The 26,109-nt window shown below is 37.3% G+C and overlaps 1 protein-coding gene across 2 annotated transcripts in view; it reads right to left on the reverse strand.

Moving 5' to 3' along the window:
- Positions 1–26,109, reverse strand: part of ROCK1 (Rho associated coiled-coil containing protein kinase 1) — a 158,611-nt gene that overhangs the window by 21,749 nt on the left and 110,753 nt on the right. For both annotated transcript variants that reach the window (XM_037031681.1, XM_037031672.1), the window contains exons 17-23: positions 19,420–19,526; positions 18,092–18,242; positions 11,174–11,334; positions 9,365–9,549; positions 7,771–7,840; positions 7,022–7,116; positions 2,692–2,857 (exon numbers count right to left, since the gene is read on the reverse strand). In XM_037031681.1, the coding sequence (XP_036887576.1) occupies positions 2,692–2,857; positions 7,022–7,116; positions 7,771–7,840; positions 9,365–9,549; positions 11,174–11,334; positions 18,092–18,242; positions 19,420–19,526 (935 nt within the window). The remainder of the gene's footprint in view (positions 1–2,691; positions 2,858–7,021; positions 7,117–7,770; positions 7,841–9,364; positions 9,550–11,173; positions 11,335–18,091; positions 18,243–19,419; positions 19,527–26,109) is intronic.

Genomic DNA, 26,109 nt, shown 5'->3' on the forward strand with positions numbered 1-26,109 from the left:
AGGATGAGGGTGTTACATCTGAGGCTCCCATCAACCTGGCTCACACTACCCCACCCACCCCAGTGATTCCCTTATGAAACTTTCAGGCCTACCCAAGCTGTTTTCAGTGGTTTTTCCATGTGAATTGCTTGTCTTGGCACATGCTTCAAATTTCCTAAATTCTCTCAAACAAACAGCATCTGGCTTTGGCAAGCCCCCTACTTCTTACTACATGGCCCCAGGCTGGCATAAGCAGCAGACGGCTTTGTTTCACAGCTTGGCCTCTTGGGCACCTCCAAGCCCAACACAAGTAGCAGCAATCTGCAGATAACTTTGTAGCTAACGCTGTGTGACCCTGAACAGACACAGGCAGTGGCTGACTTTGGACACGACAACAGCAAGGATGCACTCAGCCCACCCAGTGGGTGTACCTTGAGTACCCAGTGTGGGGATTAGGGAAAGCTGTGCCACTGGACCCTATGGAACACTTACTACATTAAGCTACTCTTTCAAGCCTAGGAGACATAGTATAGTAGCTCTACCTAATACATAATGAAAACAGGAAGGTTGCCAAAATAAGGAGGTAAACAAACATGGCCCAAATGAAAGAACAGAACAAACCTCCAGAAAAAGAACAAAACAAAATGGAGAAAAGCAATCTATCAGATGCAGAGTTTAAAACACTAGTTATCAGGATGCTCAAGTAACTTAGAGAGGAGCTCAACAGCATAAAAAAGAACCAGTTAGAAATGAAGGATACCCTAATTGAAATAAAGAAAAATTTATAGGGGATCAACAGTAGAGTGGATGAAGAATCAAATCAGCAATTTTGAACCTAAGGAAGCAAACAAACAAACAAACAAAAATACCACCCAATTAGAACAGCAAGAAGAAAAAAGAATCCAAGAAAATGAGGACAGCCTAAGGAACCTCAGGGACCATGATAAGCATACCAATACTCACATCTTAGGGTTGCCAGAAGGAGAAGAGAAAGAGCAAGAGTTTAAAGCCTATTTGAAAAAATAATGAAAGAAAACTTCCCTAACTTGGTGAAGAAAATAAACATACAAGTCCAGGAAGCACAGAGTCCAAACAAGATGGACCCAAAGGGGTTCACTCCAAGACACATCATAATTAAAATGCCAAAAGTTAAACACAAAGAGAGAATTTTAAAAGCAGCAAAAGAAAAGCAGTTAGTTACCTACAAGGGAGCCCCCATAAGACTGTCAGCTGATTTCTCAAAAGAAACTTTGCAGGTTAGAGGGGATGGGCAAGAAATATTCAAAGTCATGAAAAGCAAGGACCCACAAGCAAGATTATGCTACCTAGCAAAGCTATCATTTAGAATCCAAGGGCAGATAAAGAGCTTCCCAGACAAGAAAAAAATAAAGGAGTTCGTCATCACCAAACCAGTATTATATGAAATGTCAGAGCCTTCTTTATGAAGAAGATAAAAAAAATATGAACAGCTCTGGATGGTGTTGCTCAGTGGATTGAATGCCAGCCTGCAAAGGTAAGGCACACACCTGGGTTGTGGGCCAGGTCCCTGGTTGAGGGCATGTGAGAGGTAACCGATTAACGTCTCTCTCACACTTCAATGTTTCCCTCTCTCCCTCCCGTCCCTTCTCTCTAAAATTAAATAAGTAAAATCTTTAAAAAAACGAGGAATAAAATAGCAATAAATACATGTCTATCAACAGTTGAATCTAAAAAACAAAATAAATAAGCAGAACAGAAACAGAATTATAGACACAAAGAATGTTTTGATGGTTGCTAGATATAGTGGGGGGTGAGGGGGTTGGGTGGAAATGGTGAAGGGATTAAGAAGTACAAATTAGTAGTTACAGAGTAGTCATGGGGATCTAAAATATAGCACAAGTAATAGAGTAGACAAAGGACATAAATGCAGGTCCCATGGACATGAACAATGGTGTGGGTATTGCCTGAGGGAGCTGGGGAGGCTGACTAGAAGGGAATAAAGGGGGCGAATATGGGACAATTGTAATAACATAAACAACAAAATATAATAAAAATAAAAATATTTGACTACTTTTAGAAGGTATTCACCATTCTATGTCTATCATTTAATTGGATCTTCATGAAAATCCTGTGTAGTAGTGTTATTACTTCTATTTTATAGATAAAGAATCGGAGGCTTGGAGGAATTGAAGAAAATGGCGAAGACCATGTCACTTCTCAGGGACAAAATTGGGATTTGGACCCAGTTTTGCTTACACTAGAGCACTTGATGGTGTCTTCAAAAAAAGAAAAATCTAACTCCCCTTTCTAGACCTATGATCTATTTTAGACTAAAGTATAAATTTCAGGAATAGGTAACTGTTTATAGTACTCTTCTATAATGGATTGTAGATACTCACAAAGAATTCCTCATCCCAAATTAATTTCTTTGAATTTTACAGAATTCTAGCCATAAAATAGTTCTGATGTATTAAGATGATACAACAAATGAATTTAAACTAAGCATTTCTTCACATAAAATATATTAAGATCTATAGCCGGAAGAAAAAACCCAATACACTGAATGTCAATTCTTAATAATTGTTTTGAATTATGTAAACTATTGTACACATAAATACAGAGTGACCACTGTTTAGAACTACACATGCACACACATTCACCCTAAACTTTAAGCTGTAAACTATTTTAATTTACATTTTTAGTCATATAACGTACCTGACTATCACCACTTACCCGAGTAACAGTGTGATCTTTGTCTGTAATCTCTTGTCTATTTCTTGAAGCAGCTTTCTTGCTTTCTTGGGTCAATTCGAAGTACTGTTCTTCTAAAAGCCCTCGAGCCAATTGCTCAGACTCAGCTTTTGTTTCTGCTAGATCCAACTGAGTAGCAAGAGTTTCTCTGCAACAGATTTATAAGAGAAATGGATACAAACAAATTCAGCTTATTCTTTCAACTTAACCATAGGCATAAAAGCACAATTTACAACTTTTTCATTCTTGCACAGTGACTGCCACAAACATTCTCTTGATTGATGAAATCATGGGAGCTCAAAGAGTGAGCTCAAAATGAACTCTTCTAGAACCTGAGATTTAGCACATCCTACACCCAACTACCATGACAGAGCCTCAGCTCTTCTTAATTTTTAAATAATTAATGAAGCTCATGCTTGTTAGTTAAAAAACACACTAAATGATAAAAGTAATTTTACTACCTAAAATAAACTGAATCCATTACCAACTTTCTATTAAATGTAAGTTCTCACTTTGAGAAACTAAAGAAAAAAAGAACTCTTTAATCTTGTACCAGCTACTGTGCTTAACTAAGATAGGTAGTAAGGCAATTGACAAGCAGTCTACTTTTAAAAAGAAATTTGTTTCGGATTTAGAATGGAAGGTAGCATGGCACACTGACTTATAAGTCTGGAGGCCAGACTTAAGCCTTTATCCCTGTTCTATCAATAACTAATTAATTAGACAGGGACATTGGGTACATTCTTCACACTTCCTGGAGCTCAACTTAATTAAATCTGTAAAATAAGAGAGTTTAACTAAATTATTTTTCAAGTCCCTTCCAGCTCTGAAATTCAAGGGGGTTATGAAGACTTATAAATAGATTTGCAAACTACTATAAATTATTCTAGGAATGTTCCTTGGAATTTCGTTTTGAGGTTTTTCAGAACTGACATTCAAATCAGGACCAGATCACTCCAGTTTGCGCCTGCTCTTTTTCCAAAGAGCCTCTCTTCAATAAGCTATTCCGTTCATGATTGTAGCCTTTAGAACTAAAAGTAAATAAATAAATAAATTTTTAAAAAGGGATAACATTCATTTATTCAATCAGTTTTTATCTGAATACTACCACGTGTCAAAACCTGTTTTAGGAATTAAGGCATGTAGCAGTAATATAGGTGCTAACCTCAGAAAACGTACATTAGTGAGGTAACACAGGCCATTAAAAAAAAAGTAGTACATAGTATGCCATAGAGAATAAAAGAAAGGTGTTAGAATGAACATATATATAGTATGCTAGAAAAGAATTAAAAAAGATGAAAGAATGTGGTTTCTACATAAAATGTGGTCACTATTTTACATAGGGTGATCAAGAAATCCTTTTTGCTGAGACAACATTTGAGAAGAGATATGAAATAAGAGAGTAAGCCATGTAGATCTCTGGGAACAGTGTTAGGCAGAGGAAACTATTATATAACAAAAGCCCTGAGGCTGGTCTGAAGGTAGCTAATGTGAGTAGAGAAAGAGATGGAGGAAAGTTGTGAGACATAAGAGGAGGCAAGAGGTAGTAGGGAGATGAGCACACATTATCAGGCTCTCTAAAACAATACGGGGACTCTGGATTTTATTCTGAATGCCCTCATTTAAAATTTCTGGCTGCTGTGTTAAGATGTTTTTAAAGACAGAAATTTGAGCATACTTAAATGAGACATGGGAAGGATATCAGAGTGGGAAAGTTGTACATCTATCCTCTGATTCAAACAAAATTTCTGAGCACTTCCTGTGGGAAAATAGTAGAATCAAGGAAACACCAAGTAGGAAAGTACTGAAATAATCAAGATTGGAAATGATATTTTGGATGAGATTGGTAATGATACTAATAAACTGATCAGATTCTGGGCATATTTTTTATTTATAGTTAGGAGAATTTATTGATGGACTGCATGTAGAAAATGAAAAAAGAAGAAGAGTCTAGGATGACTTCAAGTTTTTGAATGAAATAACTGGGAATAACAGAATTGCTAATACTGAAATTGAAAAAGACAGGGAAGAGCAGTTTGGCAATGTGAGGAAGTAAGGAATTTTTTCTGAACATGATGCATATGAGATGCTTATAAAACACTCAAGAGAGATATAAAATAGCTGAATATACAAGTCTACAATTCAGGGGAGAGTATACTAGTACATTAATGGTATTTAAAGTTATGAGGCTAGATAAGAACAAGTAGGGAGTGATCTATGTGATGTGGATATGCAATAGAGAACAACAAAAACAAAACTTCCCACTCTTCAGTACTGGATAATTCAAAACTCTTTAGCTTGATACACATGCCATTTGTAATCTGACTCAGGTTTATCTCTCCAGTATTACCTGTCACCAACTGTTTCCCTACCTGCAAACTAAGCCATTTGCTGTTGTCCAAATCACAGGTTCGCTTTTGCCTATATTTCTCCTTTCCCCATACCCCATTCCCTGGTAAATTCTTCTTTTTCTTCATTGTCAACCTGGATGTGTTCTCTGAATCCCACATGGTAAGATGAGGTATATTCCTTTGATATGTTCCAAGAGCACTTTGTCACAGTCATCTACATTAATTTTATCTGTCTCTGGCCTAGATTCTGAAGCACTTGAAAGTATGAACCATAACTTAGTAATAATTATATCACTGGCATGAAGTAGAGTAGTTAGCACAATAGTAATGATCAATATATTTCTTTTGCCCTGAGTGGTGTGGCTCAGTGGGTTGGGCATCATCCCACAAACTGAGAGGTCACAAGTTTGATTCCCAGTCAGGGCACATGCCTGGATTGTGGGCCAGGTCTCCATTTGGGAACATGTGCAAAATGACTAATTGATATTTTTTTCCCTCTCTACCCCTCTCTCTAAAACCAAACAAATAAAATCTTTAAAAAATATATATGTATATATTTTCTCTTAAATAGAGCAAACAAAGGCAAACATCTCAATCCTCTAAAACAAGACAGTCCGTGGTAGATTGGGTTCCTCATCACACTGAATGCCTACAACCTGCAATTACATGTTACACTGTAAATACAATACGAATGATAGGCCACTGACTATACAACAGGAGTCTTATCACTGTCACAGAGAAGAACCAGGAAACATAACGTTGTACTTCTTTCAGACCCCAGCTACTGTATTAAGGATCTAAGAATGAGGGTCAATAGTTGCTAACAACACAAAGAGAAAACCAGACATTACAAAGTTATATATCAAGCAGTCTTGTCCTGTCTAAAAATCAGATCTGAATCTGATTAAGCCTCCAGATTAAGTTTGTCCAATTAAATTTTCTACAGTGATGGAATGTTCTACACTTGTGCTATCCAATATGGCTGACACTAACTACATGTAACTATTAAGAACCTGAAATGTAACTAGTACATATGATGAACTAAAGTTTTAATTTTATTTAAATGGATTTAAGTTTAAATTTAAATGGTTACATGTAACTAGTGGCTACCATACTGGACAGCGCAGCTGTTGATTTTACCCCTGACTTGCAGGAAACACAAAAAGAGGATAAAACTATTTAATTAACTCTAAAAAAAGAATCAACAAAATCACAACTAAGAAAAACTATACAGAACAAATGATGCAATTCTTTCAACAAGTCAGTGTCTGGATAGTAATCACTCTTGTGGTGGGGAGGGAAAATGGTGTAACTAGAGAGGGGGTATAGTGGAATTCTACAGTGGAAATAAAGTTCTATCTCTTTCATGGGTGGTAGTTATAATGATATTTGTCATATAATTCATGTAACTATATATGTTTTATGATTTTATGTTATTTGTTTGCTTCAACATAAAAGTTAAATTTTTAAAGTTTCTTTTAAAGATGGTTACATGAAAGAGAATATAACAATGTCAGAAGCTCTAGTGTCTGCTTTGACACCAGCTATGAGAATTTGTTCCACTTAAGTAGCTCTAGGAGATCTTCTCTTTCTAAGGCCCTAAGCACACATGCAAAGCACACGAGGAAGACATTAAATACCTTTACCTAACATAAAAAGACTTGCAAATACAGCATGAACTAAATAAACAAATAGATGTTTGAAAATTAAGAAGCCCTTGGAAACAATTTACTGTCAGTTTACTGAATCTTTGTATAACTGCTATGGTGTTAATGTAGTAAATTATTTCTTCACTATAAACTTTAGCCTAAACTAGTTTTGATTTGTTTTGCATTAATTCCACATGATTGCTATAGCTGTAGCACTGCCATCAGAATAATGGCACAGCTACTCTCTATCTTTAAACTTTAAGAATGTTTTGCTGTAATATTGATTCTTGTTCTAAAGTAAAGTGAACATACTTCTCATTTTGTAGTTCCTGTATTTTCTTTAAATTTTCTCTGTTTTTTTCTTCAATTTCTTCCTTAAGTTCCTTTACTTGGGTTTTATAGAGTGTCTGCAAAACAAGTGATAGGAAAAAAAATAAGTGTTTACAATGAGTTAAAAAAAAAAACAGTTGGACAACTAATACATGATTCAACAATTTCACTCCCAAGTATTTAAATGGTAGAGCACAAGCTTGGCAACCAAAAGAAACAAAAACTTCAGAGGCTTCAATAAAGCCTCAAAGCTATAAATGCTCAAAAACAGTAGTAGTAAAAATAACTTAGCCTGCAACAAGAGTCAAAGTAATTTTTATGGAGAAAAAGCAAAACAGATGCATAAAATGCATATAGAGTCAAAGAGGAAAAAACTTTGGAACAAATGTATGTATGTAGGCTACTGTAATATGCATTCATGAATCACACATAATATTGGTACTGTAAACAACTGAACTTGCCACCAGGCAGGCAGAACCCTTAACAAAGTCTCATATGTAGCTCTAGAGTTTGAATGGCAATTCTGGAAATTATTTGCACAAAAATGGTCATTTCTTTACAAATTAAAAAACCAAAAACATATTCAGAAATGAAATGTGGAAATGGAGATATAAAAAGGGAAAAAACTACTTCACACAGTCATTTTAAAAAGAAACAGCATTCACACTAATCATCTAAATTTTGTTTTAAGTCAGGTCTTGAAACACTCTATATGTTAAAATGATTCTCACCGAGAAATACTGCTCAGCTTCGAGCTGATCTTGTAGTTCCCGCATCTGTCCTTCGTTTCCTCTATACTGTCTTCATATAAAAGAGAAAAGAGTAAACACATGCTCTTATTTATAGCAGACTTTATATCATTCTTTGTTTGCTAAAAATGCTAAAATAAAAAGGTTTACTAAAATGACCTTTGTTTAGAGAAATCCTACATTACTATACAGTATTATTTTACTTGGTTAGTATCACTTTATTTGGTTAGGCCAAACTGTCTGGTTCCATTTTGCTCCTATAAAATGATACTAGGCAAAGCAGAGGGAACCCTTTTCTAACGAAAGACACTTTCAGAAGAATACTAATTGTGGATAAACACTAGTTGCAAAAATAAAAACGAGTCTGGTAAATTTTTGTAGAGAAAAGCATTCTTGGGGGTACATTTAAAAAGTCTTATGTAGTAAGTAAACCATTAAAAGCAAAGGATATTAAAATATTTAATACATAATAAAAATAAGTCAGTACTATATATTTTGGCCAATTAAAAGGCAGGGGGGTGGGGGGGTGGAAATGAATAATCAGGTAAGGAAAAGGAAGAGAGGAAAAGAAACAGACAACTAATTACATGTCTAAAACACAATTCAAATAGAGAGGAACAGACTCAAAAAGACAGAGACACAGTGTGATCCACAGACACAGCTTTTCAAAGATGAACAATTCCATCTGCTGATGCTATATTTTTATATTAAATATTAATGACTTTGTATTTACAGCATCTAAAAGGCATATATGGTTGACAGAAAGTACATAGTAAAAGTTCAGTGAATACTGAGTTAAAGTTACTTTGGAAGAAGAAAAGTGTTAAGACATTACTTTGTGAGAACAGTGGCTCTCACCAATATAAATCCTACAAAATCAAAACTGACATTTTATCCGAGAATCATTGTTTTAAATTAAGCTGGCAAATGAAGATACTGTAACATAAATTTGGAGTAAATAAACACACATGGCTTGGTATAGGATATATCCACTTATGATGCTAAATTTCTAAAGCATGTCCTTATACAAGTTCCCAAAGCAATTACTGACACCTTGCTTTGTCTCCATTTCAAGTAAGCAGGCACATCAGATTTCAGAATAAAGGGAGAAAAAAGGCACTTTGTATTCTGATATGAACCAAAGGAACAAAGCAAAACAAACAAATATAGGGTCATCATGTCTAATTCTAGTCTCTAAAGTAAACCTTGAACTTTTCCTGTAAGGTATGGAATCCTTAAGAAAAAGTTTATCCCTGATTTTTGTAACTCAAATGTGAAAAAAGATGAATTGTTTGAAAATAAAAATCATGAGAATATTGTGGTTTTTCTCCCATAAACAGACTTAATGCAAGGAAGCAGCCTTGATAATATCCTCTTCTCTTCCTTTAAATACCTGTATTTTTAATTTAGTAAGCCTGTCCTTCTAAAGCCTGAATTCTCTTGTAAAAAAGTAAATTACTTTTTTAAATGTTTAAGTCTTCTTTTCAATAAATTCTAAGTATGTATCTATGTAATGTAAAATATCAAACACAAAGCATGCTGAGTACAAAAATAAATATTATTTTTTGAGACTTACTTTGTAAGCTGAGCTAACTCAAATTCTAATAATCGTTTTGCTTCCAATAAAGTATTGATTTCCTGTTTCATCTGCTTTTCTAGACCTTTTAAATTATCTGCTTCAAACGCTTGAGTCTTCAATTCATTTTGTAACAACAGTCGCTTATTTGATTCCTGCTCCAACTGCAAGGTGAGAGTCTTAACCTATGAATGAGAAAAATGATTGTGATCTTAAATGTCTTTAAATTTATTACATATTATTTAAAGAATACAAATCAAATCACAAGTACATTATCATGCCTTATATAAAGACAGAATATCAGTATTCTAAAGTCTCTATTATTCTATGTGTTTATTATTTTAGGATTTACTATAATTAAGTCAAATCAACCTCTAAATTTTGGATATGAGACCTTGGTGAAGTGGGGACAATTTGGTTTCTTTTTACTCCAACCTGTACGGAAATTCTGGAATAGAAGATTGAGTTTAATAAAAGCCACTTTGCGGGGGAACTTCCTAAGGGGCATTTAAATTTACTGGTTCATTTATAAGTTTCTGTGCTACTTTATAACCCTCCAAAGTTTTTGTGGCCTTCCTTAACTCCTAGATGCAATTAGACATAATACCCCTACAGTACTCGCCAATTCTTCTTTTAAATATATGCCATGCCTATCTTTCTGGACTGTTAAGTTCCACCAAAGTCAAGACCATACCAATATTATTCAGTATGTCAATTCCTGCACAGAAACAGGTGGATAACAGATGGACACAAAAGTTTTAAGTGACTGAATATTATCTTTCAAATTTTTAATATATATTCTTCCTGCATGCTGACTCTAGCAGGTATCTCTAATTTCTCTCCTTTCTGGGTTATTATATATACTACTATCAGATGAGTTTCCCTAAAAGAGTTTTTTCACCTCTATCTTCCATTTTAAGTTTAAAAGACTATTAATACTTTGGTTCCCAAGTTTCTTCCTTCACCAATCAACATGTCTCTTATTCTCTGGTCAGACTGAGTCCCTTTTGTTCCTCACTTACCTTTCTTTTAAGCACTCAGTAATAATTCTTTCACTATTATCTTCACTGATAATATTCCCGCCACCAACTCAAACTTCCAACGCTCAAACTATTAACTTTTGAGGTCTTTCTTAACCTTTAAAATAATGGTAACGTTTCATCCCTCCTTAGTGAAGTCTCCTGATTAATCTCGTCTTCTCTTTCTCTCTTCTCTAATTTACATATGTGGACTAATTATTTTCACCTTATAAGTAATTTCTAAAACACACACAGTAGCCACAGAATATAATATCATTTTGTCTTTTTATTTATTGCTTTGTAAATGTGTATCCTGTGATTTCTATCAATCTAAGCCAGTCAAAGCTGCAGATTAATACTTCTTTTGGAAATCCAACAGCAATGCCTCTTTTTGGGATTACAGAATACTTTACAATAAAGACAGGCTTTTTTGTTTGTCTTTTTTAAAAAGCAGATGGTCAGTTTCTTCAGGGGAGGAACTATGACACCTCTACACAGTTGTCACAATGCAAAATGGTACAGATCCTATAGTATGAATGTTTAATAACTCTTTGAAGATAAAAGTTCTAAGAGAGAGTGATATAGTGGTGACCATAGAGCAATGAACACAGCTCTCTATATACACAGATCAATCTATCTATCTGTATATATATATACAGATAGTAACACATATATGTGTTACTTCATTCCAATTTCCACCATGTTGTTTAAATTATAGATAATACTTTTCAGATATAACATGTGATTGTTTCTCTTTTATTAGATGAACAAAATCAGTACTTTTTCTTACTTCATCCTCCATTCTCTCTTTACTTTCAGTCAAATGTTCGAGCTTCTGCTGAGACTGTTTCAGATCAACATCTAGCATGGAACACTGTTTCTCAATCTGAACAACCCTATTTTCAGCCTTCTCTCGAGCTTCTCTCTCTTCCTTTAGCTTTTTTTCCATCTCTGAAAAAAAAGTTACAAACATACATTTAAACAAAGATATTACTTCATTGTTTTTCTTTTTTCTCCTTAATTTTTATTTGTTGATTTTAGAGAGAGGAAGGGAGAGAGGGAAAAGAAGAGGAGGAGAGAGGTAGAGTGGGAGAGTGGGAGAGTGGGAGAGTAGGAGAGTGGGAGAGTGGGAGAGTGGGAGAGTGGGAGAGCGGGAGAGCGGGAGAGTGAGAGAACAGGAGAGTGAGAGAGTAGGAGAGGGGAAGAGGGGAGGGATCAACTTGTTGTTCCACTTATTTCTGTATTTATTCACTGGTTGATTCTTGTATGTGTCCTGACAGGGACCGAGCCAGCATCCTTAGTGCAGCAGGAAAATGCTTGAATCAAATGACTACCTGGCCAGGGCTACTTTATTACTTTCTACTTTCACCAAGTGTGTAACACAAGCTGGTACCAAATATCCTTGTTTTCATCCTGGGACTCTAATAAAGCAATTCACTATAGATGTCCTATTGTTATTTGAATAATTTATATAGTGAGATGTCTAAAGGAAGAAAGTTATAAAACATAATAAAGTAATGAAATAAAACCTTCTAAATCCTTTGTGCAATGATTTGAGAGATTATCAGTGCCATTTTCAGACCACAAGGTGAAAGTATGGCTGGAAAACAAGGCAGGGAGAGTAACAAAAGAGAAAGATGGGTATAGCTCAGATAAAAGCCAAAAAATAGGTTATGGTTATTAATCTATACCTTGCATTCTTCCGGAAAAGTTTCAAGAGACTAAACAAACGCCAAGTTAGGAATTCTACTTTATGCAACTCAGATAAACAAGGTTCCATGGTGGTATTGTGTACACCTATTTTAATTTTTACCAGAAAACATTACTCTACATTGAGGTTCCTTTTCTGAGATATAGTAACAGAGATTTTGAGAGTTTAATAACTTTTGCATGACCCTGCAATTAATAAATTGCACCAACAACATGCAAACTTATTAAGTCTGCTTTCCCACTCTCAGAGACTATCAACTGGATGACAAAAAGAAAACATTAGAAAGAAACTTCCTCATCTTTTTCCCTAAACCTACAAACTGAGCTGCACCAATACAATCACTTCTTTACTTCTAGCCAAGATGGAGGCATAGGTAGATACACTTTGTCTTCTCGCACAACAGAAACAAGGACAACAACAAATTTAAAAACAAAAAATAACCAGAACTCCTAGAAAATCAAACTGTATGGGAGTCCAAAAACCAAGGAGTTAAAGAAGAAACATTCACTCAGACTGGTAGGAGGGGCAAGAGACAGGCACTGGGGGCAGAGAGGACATGTGGCAAGTTGGTAGCTGGTAGAANAGCTGCACCAATACAATCATCACTTCTTTACTTCTAGCCAAGATGGAGGCATAGGTAGATACACTTTGCCTTCTCGCACAACAGAAACAAGGACAACAACAAATTTAAAAACAAAAAATAACCAGAACTCCTAGAAAATCAAACTGTATGGGAGTCCAAAAACCAAGGAGTTAAAGAAGAAACATTCACTCAGACTGGTAGGAGGGGCAAGAGACAGGCACTGGGGGCAGAGAGGACATGTGGCAAGTTGGTAGCTGGTAGAATAGTCTGTCTCACATTTGCTTGTGGATAAACTGAGAGGAATAACTGGGGAGCAAGACAGACCATGCAAACTAGGGTTACAGCGTGGGAAAAGAAAGCCTCAAAACCTCTGGCTGTAAAAACTGGTAGGGGTTGTGGTGGTGGGAGAAACTCTCAGCCTCACAGGAGAATTTGCTGGAGAGACCCACAGGGTCCAAGAACATACACAAAACCACCCATCTGGAAATCAGCATCTGAAAGAGCATAATCCGCTTGTGGGTAGCTGGGGAAGTGACTGAAAGCTAGCCCAGAGCTGAGTGAGCAGCACTGTTCCCTTTCTGACCCCTCCCCCAGAGACAGTGCCACAACGTGGATTGCCCCGCCCTGTCTAATACTTATGGCTCTGCCTCTTACAACATAATAGGTACACTAAGACAAAAAAATGTGTCCAAAATGAAAGAACAGATCAAACCCCCAAAATAGAACTAAGCAATGAAGAGATAGCCAACCTATCATATGCAGAGTTCATAACACTGGTAATCAGGATGCTCACAGAAATGGTTGAGTATGGTTGCAAAATAGAGGAAGAAGTGAAGGCTATCCAAAGTGAAATAAAGAAAAACACAGAAAGAACCAACAGTGAAGGGAAGGAAACTGGGACTGAAATTAATGGTTTGGAGCAGAGATAAGAAATATTCAACCAGAACAGAATGAAGAAATGAGAATTTGAAAAAATGAGGAGAGGGTTAGGAACCTTGGGGACAATTTTAAACATTCCAACACCTGAATCACTGGGGTGAATAAGAGGAAGACCAAAAATTGAAAAAATAATGCAGGAGAACTTCAACAATCTGGCAAAAGAAACAGACTTCCAGGAAGCACAGGAAGCACACAGAGCACCAAAGAAGCTGTACCCAAGGAAGCACACATCAAGGCACATCATAATTATATTAGCCAAGACTAAAGATAAGGAGAGAATCTTAAAAGCAGCTAGAGAAAAGGAGACAGTTACCTACAAAGGAGTTCCCAGAAGACTGTCAAGACAATTTCTCAAAAGAAACCTTGCAGGTGAGAAGGGGCTGGAAAGAAGTACTCAGAGTAATGAAAGGCAAGGACCTACAACCAAAATTACTCTATCCAGCAAAGCTGTCCTTTAGAATGGAAGAGCAGATAAAGTGCTTCCCAGATAAGGTCAAGTTAGAGTTCATCATCAACAAGCTCTTATTATCAGAAATGTTAAAGGCACTTATCTAAGACAAATATCAAAACTATGAACAATAAAATGAGAAAAAATGCGAAACTATTAACAACTGAACCTAAAACACAAAAACAATCTAAGCAAACAACTAGAACAGGAACAGATTCACAGAAATGGAGATCACATGGAGGGTTATAATTGGGGAGTGGGAGGAGGAGACAGGGGGAAAAGGTACAGAGAATAAGTAGCATAAATGGTAGGTACAAAATAGACAGGGGGAGGTTAAGAATAGTGTGGGAAATGGAGAAGCCAAAGAACTAAAACATGAACTAAGGGCGGGGGGGGGGGGGGGGCTGGTGAGAGAGGGGTGCAGGGCACAAGGGAATAAAGGGGAGAAAAAATGGGACAACTGTAATGGCATAATCAATAAAATATACTTAAATAAAAATCATCACTTCCTATTCCCATCTCTCTAATCAAACATAAATCCATCCACTTCTGTTCTGGACTTTGTTCCTTCAAGTATTTCATCTCTTTCCTTCCTCAAAAATTTCCTCCTCCCAATTGAATCATTCCTATGAACATAATAATCTAATTTATTATCTCCTTAAATATCTTCTACTCATCTCATATCCCTCTTCAGCTACCACCCATCTCTGTTCGTTGTCAAACTTCAGAAACAGTTATCTACACTAACTGTCTCCAGTAACACCTGCAACACATTTTTATCTTTTCAATTTGGCTTCTATCTCCACCATTCCACTTAAACTCCTACTTGCATGTTAACCAATGACACCCATCTTGCAAAAAATTCAGAAGACACACAATATCTTTGTCTCCATCTTTACTGACCTTAATAGAATTCAATATATTGAACCAGTTCCCCATTTTTTCCAATGTTTTACTCTTCAAGCTTCTAATATCATATTCTCTTGGTTTTTCTGTTATCCATTTGGCTGCTCTTTCTTTCACTGGTTTCTTCTCTTCCACCTGACCTCCAAATGTTAGACTGCCTTAAGGCTCCATTATGACTCTTTTCTCTTCTAACCTTATTCTTCCCTTCACTGATTTCATCACTGTCTTCATTTGGCCACATCTGTATGACCCTTGAATTGACACTCTACTCTAGGCTTCACACTTATTATATACAATTGACTATTTGACATCACCACCTACATGTCAAACATGCTTTTCAAAGTTAACATATCTAAATAGATTCCACCATTTCCCCCTCCTTCCCAAACCACTCTTACCCATCATCTCAATGTCAAAATACATTAACATACATCTAGCTATTAAAATTAAAAGTCTGAGTCTTTCTTGATTCCTTCTTTTCCTCTTTCCATTCAATTCATCATCAACTCTTGTCCTCTGTATCTCCAATTCTTTTCAGTTTTACTACCACCAATGCTTATACCCTATAGCACAGGTGGCAAGCACAAGGCCCACAGGCCGAATCCATCCCTCCACCCTGTTTTATTTGGCCTGGCACCTTATTTCTACCTGGCAGCAGCACTGAGCTCTCACTTAACTGTTATGGAGTAGTTACATTTATACAGTCCTAAAATTATATTTGGCCCTTTGAAGGCAACCACAAGACTGATGTGGCCCCTGGTGAAAATGAGTTTGACACCCTGCCCTGTAGCCTTCTAGTTGATCTTCCTTTGTTACCTCTCTCAAAAGCATTCACCACACAGCAGCAGGTGTGGTCTTTTAAAAACATTAAATTATATCTCTCCTATAATAAAGTTTAATTTATAGATTAGGCACAGTAAGAGATTAACAATAATATCTAAAAATAACATAGAAAAACTGTAACAATATACTATAAAAAAGTTAGATGTGATCTGTTTCTCTGAAAATTGTACTATACAATTGTACTGTATTCACCCTTCTTATGATGATGTGAAATGATAAAATGCCTATGCGATGAAGTGAGGTTAATGACATAAGTATTGTAATGTAGCATTTAGGCTACTACTAACCTTCTGACAGTATGTAACAAACACTTTATGGATTCTCTTTGGCACATGTGAATTGCTAGCATCACTGCTCTTGTGCTTTGAGGTAATTAGTAAGTAAAATAAGGGTTACCTTAACATAAGCACTGAAATACTACAACAGTGGGTTTTATAACCAAGACTAACAGGTAGAACATATATAGCGTCGATACATTGAAAAAAAGAATGGCTCACATCCTGGAGAAATGGAGGAGGACACTGTGAGATTTCATTGTGATACTCAGAACAGCACACAATTTAAAACTTATGAACTGTTTATTCCTGGCATCTTCCACTTAATATTTTTGGACCTCAGATGGCCATGGGTAACTGAAACAGGAAAAAGTGAAACCAATGGATGGAGGAGGGGGAGGACTACTGTAATACGTTAAAATGAGATAAGAAGAGGCTGGACCTGAGTACAGCTAGAACGTATCAGCCAAGACAGGAAAAGTATCACCCTCCCCTAAGATGACAGAGAAGGTACTGAAGATGGGTAAAGAAGTGGGATAGGTTGATTAAGTAAGAGAACTAGATTTTACGTAATTCACACCTGTGCTTTCATTATTTCTTTTTGAAAGAGGAGAAACATTCACCTAAAAATAGAGTAATAAAGAAATGGCATAGGAAGCTCGAGAAGAAAAATAGGAGAAGGAACTCATGAGTGATATATTTTAAAAAATGACAGTTCAACTGCAGCAGAAGATAATGCAGAGGACTGACACCCATCTGAAGAATTATATAAAATGAATAAAGTGGCTGGTTGATCTGATCTAAGGTTGTGTTTAGAGGGCTAATACAGTGGAATTACAAAGAAATGAGAAAAACGAGGGTACAGAAAAGGAAAGCAGATGAATTAACAGGCGGTAAGTTCCAGGATAGATCGATACAAAAATGAACTGAAAAACTGGGAAAAGAGCAATTCGCAGTTTTTCCACTGACTTTTATAGGGAGTATAGGGTGGTAGTATAGGTAGTACCACCTATACTACCTATAGGTAGTATAGGGTGATGGAGTGAGGAAACTAGAAGGTAAAGTTGTTATTTTATAAAAATGAACAAAACAAACAAATTAGCAAAATAGAACCAGAGACATGGAAATAAAGAACAAACTGATAGTGACTGGGTCGGGGGCAGATAATGGGGGAAAGGAGGGGAAGGCGTAAATAAAGGAACTCGAACAGAGGACTCATGGGCATGGACAATGTGGGGGACTGACTGTGGAAGTGGGGGAAGATGGGGTAGGGGAGAGCAATGGGGGAAAAGGTGGGAAAACTGCAACTGAACAACAATAAAAAGAAGAACTAAAAAAAATTTTTTTTAAAGATTTTATTTATTTACCTTTAGAGGGGAAGGGAAGGAGAGGAGAGAAATATCAATGTATGGTTGCCTCTCTTGAGTCCCCTGCTGGGAACTGGCCTGCAACCCAGGCATGTGCCCTGACTGGGAACTGAACCATGATCATGTGGTTCGCAGGCCCGCACTCAATCCACTGAGCTACACCAGCCAGGGCTGAAAAAATTTCTTAATAAAGGGATAATTATTATAGAATTAAAAAAAAAAGAAAGATATCCTGCCCTGGCTGGTGTAGCTCAGTTCATTAGAGCATCATCCCTTGCACTGAAAGGTTGTGGGTTTTATCCCTCAACAGGGCACATGGCTAGGTTGTGGGTTCGATCCCCAGTTGGGGCACATACAGGAGGTAGAGATTGATGTCTTTTTCACATGGATGCCTCTGTTTCTCTCTCCCCTCCTCTGCCTCTCTCTCTAAAATCAATAAATGTATCCTTGAGGAAGAATTTTAAAAAATAAAAATAAAAAGGTATTCAGAAAAAAAGGTAGATGATGTCCTCCTCCTAGGTCATTATTTGTAATGTTTAATGTACTACTATAAAGTAAAATTTTGATCAAAATCAAATTTTTTGTTGGTATTATTTAAAAATTAATTATGTAGAAAGTATTAAAACTGATACTTACCATACATTGCAACAGACTTTGCTTCTTCAATGGATTGATGTTTGTCAGTTAAACGAGCTTTGGTTACTTTATGTTCATTTACCTCTTGTTCTAACCGTTGTTGTAATGATTTAAGCTTATAGTTTAAATCTATCTCTAAATTATTCTTTTCCTGTAAAATGAGATTGAGAGTCATACAACATACTATTCAAAAGATAAATTATTAAATCTTACATTATTTAATATCCCACAAAAAATAATATATGAATTAACTCGCCTGAAATGTGACATCACCTTTCTGAAATATTTTTATTCAGGACTTGTTTATTTTTTAAACTTTCTTACATATTTCACATCATATAAACTTAAAAGCAAAATGTCACCTTTTCTTTACCCACAACACAAGCCCTTCCCATTAGAATCCTTAGCTATGGCTGATGATAGGGCGAGATTGCAGTGGTGCTTACGTAAAAAGGGTTAATTGCTAGGATCAGAAATAAGTAGGACAATTCTTCAATTCATAAAATAATTTTTGCTACCACTTTTTTAAACAATAAATCATTTCTATCTATATTAGTATCTGTACTGAGATTTATGTTGCTTTGATGGAAAGGTCAAGTCAAAATGTATTTCATTTCTGTCTGGGTGATTGTCCTACTGTTCCTTCTTTCATTCTAGTTCTACATTTACCAGGCTTAGACATCAAAAAACTACTTTGCTTGTCATAAAACACATACAAAGGACAAGATAACTGGTAGATTTTTCTCATTATTTATCTCAGAATCTAGTAAACCTGCAATATTTCAGCAAGGCATCAAAAAACTGATAGCTAGATCTGCATATTATCTATTTAATCAGTTTTTTTAAGCAAGGCAGGAGCAGAGGATAACCAATAATATTCCTGATTAAGAAAATTCTACTTGTAAAGGCCAATCACTCTGTGCATTCTCTTTTTGCTAATTCCTACCAACAAAATGGAAAAAGTACTATCCTTATCTTCATAAGGATAGTAATAAGGCTCAGCACCTTCACCATACCCATGTACAAAAAAAAAAAAAGGAAAGAAAGAAAGAAAAAAATTCTGATGAAAATGTATTTCCAAACCAAAGCAATTTGTGATCAGATAATATCAAACAACTACTACCCTTCAAGGGTAAAAACACAAATGACACAATGAAAAGACCTAATTAGGACACATACACCAGCTCCATACAACCAACTGATACAGCATAAAATTTTTAGAAACATAATATATAAAATTAGGAATGAATGCTATTTTATAAAACCACCTTATAATATTTGGTAACTAGTAAATACTATCTCATAATTGGCAATGTTAAATCATTTACCTTTTCTGAATGATTAAGCATTTCCTGAGCCTCTTTTCTTTCTCCTTCTACTCTTTCAAGATTATGTTTGAGATGCTTCACCTCCTCTTGTAAAGATGTAATTCGTGCTATCAAGTGAGGAAAAGTTCAGGTTAGTCATTAAAACAGGTCTTTTTGTTCTGCATGACCATTAACATAAAAAAATGTTTTAAATTTCCTGGCCAGGTTAAATTGTTTTCTTGGTAGTATATACAATAACTACAGTATACAATAAAAAATGTTAATGCTAATTGGAGATTATCTAGTACATATTCTTTATTTCACCAATGGTCAAAGATGAACCTTGCGCTTGGTCCAGAAATCAGATCTGAGGCTATTCACTGCTCTTTTTATGATGTTAAGGAATTAAATACTTTAGTTAACTAAGGTGAGTATTTAAGTGCTCTTTATGTGCCAGACATTCTCAAACTGTTTAATCACTCTTAAACTTAATGGAGCCAAACTCCACTTTAATAAAAAAAAACACCAAGTTTTAAGGAACTCAAACATTCTGACAAAGCTTAGTTTTAACCCACCTAAGGCTCACGCCATGCAATAGCATCAATTCCTACTTAATAATCTCCTCACAAGATGCTTTAGGGTTTTAAGGTTTTAATGCATAATATTTAAAATACACACATTTAACACATATCCAATTTAACAAAAATGATTATTATTATATGGTCTAGTTCAAAAGCCAGAATTTCTTTTATTACTTTGTGATTCAAAGTAGCCTAGGCCCTGACTGCTGTGGCTCAGTGGGCTGGGTGTTGATCTGTGGACTGAAAGGTCACAGGTTCAATTACAGATCAGGGCACATGCCTGGGTTGTGGGCCAGGTCCCTGGTTGAGGGCCAGCGAGAGACAGCTAATCAATGTTTCTATCCCTCTCCCTTCCCCTCTCTCTAAAAATAAATAAAATCTTAAAAAAACAAAGAATCAAAACAAAACAAAAACAAAACACAAAGTGGCCTAGGACTTGGCAGGGAAATGAAGGACCAAAAAAATTTTTGTACTTTCTAAAGTTTAGTGTTTAACTTGTACTTGCCTAAGTCTTCATTCTGCCTACTTCCTATATTTTAATGTGTCTTAAGTAGTTCTTTAGTGAACATATGAATATTAAATCTTTGGCACCTAAAAATGCTTATCTGCTAGACAACAATGAAACAATTTTATTCACACATACATACACACAATAATGGCATTTGTCAATGCAAGAGAAAAAAATACCTGCCAGTTTCTTTCAAATGATTTGGCAAAAATACAAAGTGTGTGTGTATATTTGCATGGAGAGAGAGAAAGCAAAAGTGTTTAAAGGCTAAAGTGGTCTTAAAAATGTCTCTTCCTTTTCTCATAGTATAGGTTCTAAAAATCCATAAAAAATAGTATACTCAGATTAAACTAAATTTTTCATGAAGTTTATATAAACCAACTCCCAAATAAGACAAAGTGGACTGAGTGTCAGCCTGTGAAAACAACCATCACTGGTTCAATTCCCAGTCAGTGCACATGCCTGGGTTGCAGGCCAGGTCTTGGGGTTGCTCAAGAGGCAACCACACATTGATGTTTCTCTGCCTATTTTTCTCCCTCCCTTCTCCTCTCTCCAGAAATGTACAAATAAAGTCTTTAAAACAACTAATACAAAGTAATGAAAATACGAGTTGAATTCATTATAGACTGCTAATAACCCCATGTAAGACATGTTAAATAAAATGTAGTTCATATTCTTCACTTACTCTATTTTTAAAAATATGGACTTCTGCCAAGATGGAGGCATAGGTAGAAACACTGTGCCTTCTCTCACAGCCAAGTTTGAATACAACAAAGGTTTGGAGAAACAAAGACACAATCAAAGGACAGAAAATGGAATTATATGGAAGTCCGACTACATCTAACCGTTCAACGGGGACGGTAAGAGGGGCGGATCCAGCAGTGAGCAGGTTCGGGCAGGACAGGTCCCCCAACCCAGGCTCACAGGCAGCCAGAACCAGTTGGGGTGCGGGGCAGACTGACCGCGGTCGCACATTCTCGCACAGTGAGACGGACCACGCAGGCCCAAGGGGGCGAGGGCTGACGGCGGTGGCACACTTGCCTGCAGTGGGACGAAACGCGTGGGCCCGGCGACAGCAGCAGCTGCGGCACCAGTGAGGGCCGAGGCGGCAGGCGGCAGACAGGACGCCATAGTCCCTCTTTGACCCCTCCTCCAGATACAGCGTCACAACCCAGTGACTTAGTTGCCCTGCGCCACCAGTGAGGGCCGAGGCGGCAGGTAGCAGACAGGACGCCACACTCCCTCTTTGACCCCGCCCCCACATACAGCGTCACAACCCAGCAACCTAGTTGCCCTGCGCTAGTGAACAACTTAGGGCTCCGATCCTGCTACGGATTAGGCACGAACAGCCCAAAAAATGGTGCAAGAAGAACTCAAAGTCCCAGAGCCAATAACTCTAAGCGACCGAGAAATTGCCAGCCTCTCAGAAGCACAATTCAAGACACTATTTATCAGGATGCTCACAGAACTGGTAGATTATAGTCACAAATTAGAGGAACATAGTCACAAATTAGAGGAACATATGAAGGCTAAACTAATTGAAATGAAGGGAGATGCACAGGAAACCAATAGTGATGGAAAGGAAACTGGGACTCAAATCAATGGAATGGACCAGAAGGAAGAACAAAACATCCCACCAGAAAGGAATGAAGAAATGAGAATTCAAAAAAATGAGGAGAGGCTTAGGAACCTCCAGGACATCTTTAAACGTTCCAACATCCGGATTATAGGGGTACCAGAAGGGGGAAAGAAACAGCCACGAGTGGAAAACGTATTTGAACAAATAATAAAGGAGAACTTCCCCAGTCTGGCAAAGGAAATAGACTTCCAGGAAATCCAGGAAGCTCAGAGAGTCCCAAAGAAGGTGGACCCAAGAAGGAACACACCAAGGCACATCATAATTACATTGCCCAAGATTAAAATGAAGGAGAGAATCCTTGAAGCAGCAAGAGATAAGTGGACAGTCACCTACAAAGGAGTTCCCACCAGACTGTCAGCAGATTTCTCAAAAGAGACCTTGAAAGCAAGAAGGGGCTGGAAAGAAGTATTCCAAATCATGAAATCCAGAGACCTATATCCAAGATTGCTCTATCCAGCAAAGGTTTCATTTAGAATGGAAGGGTAGATAAAGTGCTTCTCAGAGAAGATCAAATTCAAGTTCATCACCACCAAGCCCTTATTATATGAAATTTTAAAGGGACTTATCTAAGAAAAAGAAGATAAAAATATGAACAGTGAAAGGACAGCAAACTCAGTTATTCACAACCATACCTAATATAAAAGCAAACTAAGAGGACAGCTACATTAGAAGCAAAACCACAGAAATGAAGATCACACGGAGGGTTCGCAACAGGGGAGTGGGAAGAGGAGAAGGGGAGAGAAGGTAGAGAGAATAAGTAGCATAGAGGGTAGGTAGAAAATAGATAGGGGGGAGGGCAAGAATAGTAGGGGAAATACAGAATCTAAAGAACTTGAGACATGTGGACATAAACTAAAGGGGGGGAATGGTGGAAGAGGGGTGTGCAGCGTGGAGGGTAATGAAGGGGGGGAAATAAATAAAATACAATTTTAATCCAATAAGATGACATAGAAGTCATGAAACCTTAACACACCAAGCAATACTGAATTAAATATAAACAAAGCAGAGTATTTATGAACTACCCACCCCACAACTAATATACTCAACGAACAATAGAAAAATAAAATTAAAATGATTCCACTTATGGGAACTTTAAAAGAATAAAATACATAAAATAATTTAATGAAGGAGGTGTAAGACTTACACACTGTAGTATAAAAAAACAGCGACAGTGAATTTTTAAAAGATCTAAATAAATGAAAGTATATCATGTGTCCATGGACTGGAAGACTTAATATGTTAAGATGGCAATACTCCCCAAAGTGCTCTGTAGGTTCAACACAACCCCTATCAAAATTCCACAGATCTTTTATGCAGAAACAGAAAACCAGATCTTCAAATTATATAAAATTATAAGGAGCCCTCAGTAGTTAAAACAGTATTGGAAAAGAACAACAAACATGAAGAACTCAAACTTCCCTGTTTCAAAATTTGCTAGAAAGTTACAGTGATCAAAACAGTGTGGGACTGACATTATGGAATAATGGAATAGAACTGAGAACCCAAAACCAAACCCATGTATCTATGGCCAACTGATTTTTCAACAAGGATGACAAAACTATTCAATGGGAGAAAATGGCCTCTTCAACAAATAATGCTAGGACAGCAGGATATCTACATGCAAAAAAATAAACTGGATCCTTTTATCATAGCATATACGAAAATTAACTCAACTCAACACATTCATTGTAGATGTTTCTTTCAAAACACAAACTCAAAATATATTAAGCAAAAAACCCTACAAAATTCTCAAATGCCCCAATTAACAGCTATGAATGTTTTGTGAACAAAGGCAGAAAATATTTCAGGTAGATATCTGGTACATAATTGTTTCTAATCACAATATAATAAATTAAGAAATTTGCAATTCCAATGAAAAGTAAGTATTTCCTACCTGTGTCCATTAAAAAGTCCTATGAACATCTGTAAATACAACAGCAGTGAATACCCACAGGTTACAGTCTCTAAATGCCATATGCCATAAAAAAAACCAGGGTTCCTTAGTAATGGATAATTCCAGGTCTGGGATAGAAAATGGTCTCAGAAAATATATTGTGCATACCAAAAAGAAAAGATGCTACCCAGAACTACTAGGACACTGTGTAATCTTGAAGAGATTCTCTCTAGCCGCAAATGAGCATCCATAACACTGCAGTGAGCTAATATATTAAATATATTAAAATCTATTTAGCTCATAAATACATTTTTAAAAAGCCACTGGTTACCTTTAAAATATGCTGGGGAAATAACTTACTTGTTCTGAAAAATATTAAAGGAAAAGAAAATCACATGTTACACATGGGGAAGATGGCAATAGAGTAGGATGGAGCAGATTCCAGCTCCCGTACACATGGGAGAAAATCTTGGCAGATCTATTGAGGAACAGCACAATCAACCAACGGTCCCATAGCATTTATGAAATTAAGAGACCAGAGATTGTGACGAATGCTGAAGGACTAGACAGCGGCAGGTCAGTGCGGTCTCAGGGACTTGAGTAAAGACAAGAGTGGCTGTGGCTGGTGGTCTCCACCAGCGCCTAGCAGCCTCGGTGCCCCGCTGCAGTCGGGGTCCAGAGGCCCCGGTCTACGACCAGTGCGCCGGGGGTGTCTGCCACGGACTCTTCAGGAGCCCCAAGCATCCTCTGGNAATTAAGAGACCAGAGATTGTGACGAATGCTGAAGGACTAGACAGCAGCAGGTCAGTGGGGTCTCAGGGACTTGAGTAAAGACAAGAGTGGCTGTGGCTGGTGGTCTCCACCAGCGCCTAGCAGCCTCGGTGCCCCGCTGCAGTCGGGGTCCAGAGGCCCCGGTCTACGACCAGTGCGCCGGGGGTGTCTGCCACGGACTCTTCAGGAGCCCCAAGCATCCTCTGGCAGGTTATGGCAGACTCTTTGGGAGCCTTGGGCCTGCTGCAGGGTCCTTGGGAGAGAGCTGGGTCATCAGCTCCCTTCCTCCCCATTTAAGCAAGGCTAGGAAACACCGGGCAGAGACCTGTCAGCTTGAGTTTACAGAGAGGGTAACAAGGACAAAGGGCCATGTTCAACTATGGACTCTGTGGTCGCCAGCCCAGGAGAATTGAGAGGCGCATTGTCGTCACTGGTCTGGCTGGGGATTGGGCTGGGCTGAGAGGCAGGCTTTCTGGAGAAGTTTTTTTTTTGGAAAGTAAACTGAAGGATTCTCCTGCGACAGCAGCTTGGCTTGCTCCCCACCCAGCCTGGCAGCGATCCAGAGGATGGGCGGAAGCCCTTGAGTTCCCCCACAGACTGGGAAGGACCATGCCACATCCCACGGACCCAGGCAGCCTGGGGCGCACCAGCACCCCAGCCCACAGAGAGGACCCCCAGGGAAAGTGCTCTGAAAAGAACCTATATCGCCTTCATAGGGCACTGGGGGGAGGCACCAGGCTAGCTCTAGGGAGAGCACTCACAGAAAGACCATACCAATAGACCCTTAGCCTGTTGCAACCAGAAAAACTGGTTTGGACAGTTTGAAACCAACAAGACATGTTTTCCTGGTGTTTTTTTTTTTTCTTCGTAATTTTCTTTTTTAGTAATCTTACATCTTTTTAATTTTATTATTGTTTTATCTTTCAATATGTTTTCCCCCTTTCTTTTTCCCATTTTATTCCTTCTTCCTTTCTTTCCAAACTTTAAGCTTTTTCCTCCCTTCTCCTGCCTTTTTTTTGTTTCTTGCTCTGATTTCTTTTACCCACAAGGGACACAAACAACTGGGAACTGCGAAAATATCAGAGTGGGACCCAAAGAAGGGTCATCCCAACAGTAGAGACAGAGAGACAAATTTCACTTTACTATAGCAGAGAAGCCACAAGTTGTGCATATTTGTATTATTATTTTTTCATTATTCTCAGTTATTTTATATTTTAATAGTATCTTTGTATTCCTCCTCTTTCTGTATAGGCTTCTTAGCCGTGGCTGGTTATATTGTATCATTTGACAGGTTTCCCCTGTTCTCTCCTCCACAGTG

Source organism: Sturnira hondurensis, unplaced genomic scaffold (genome assembly GCF_014824575.4).
Source record: "Sturnira hondurensis isolate 20B ecotype Veracruz unplaced genomic scaffold, ASM1482457v3 Scaffold0001872, whole genome shotgun sequence".
Taxonomy (NCBI): Eukaryota; Metazoa; Chordata; class Mammalia; order Chiroptera; family Phyllostomidae; genus Sturnira; species Sturnira hondurensis.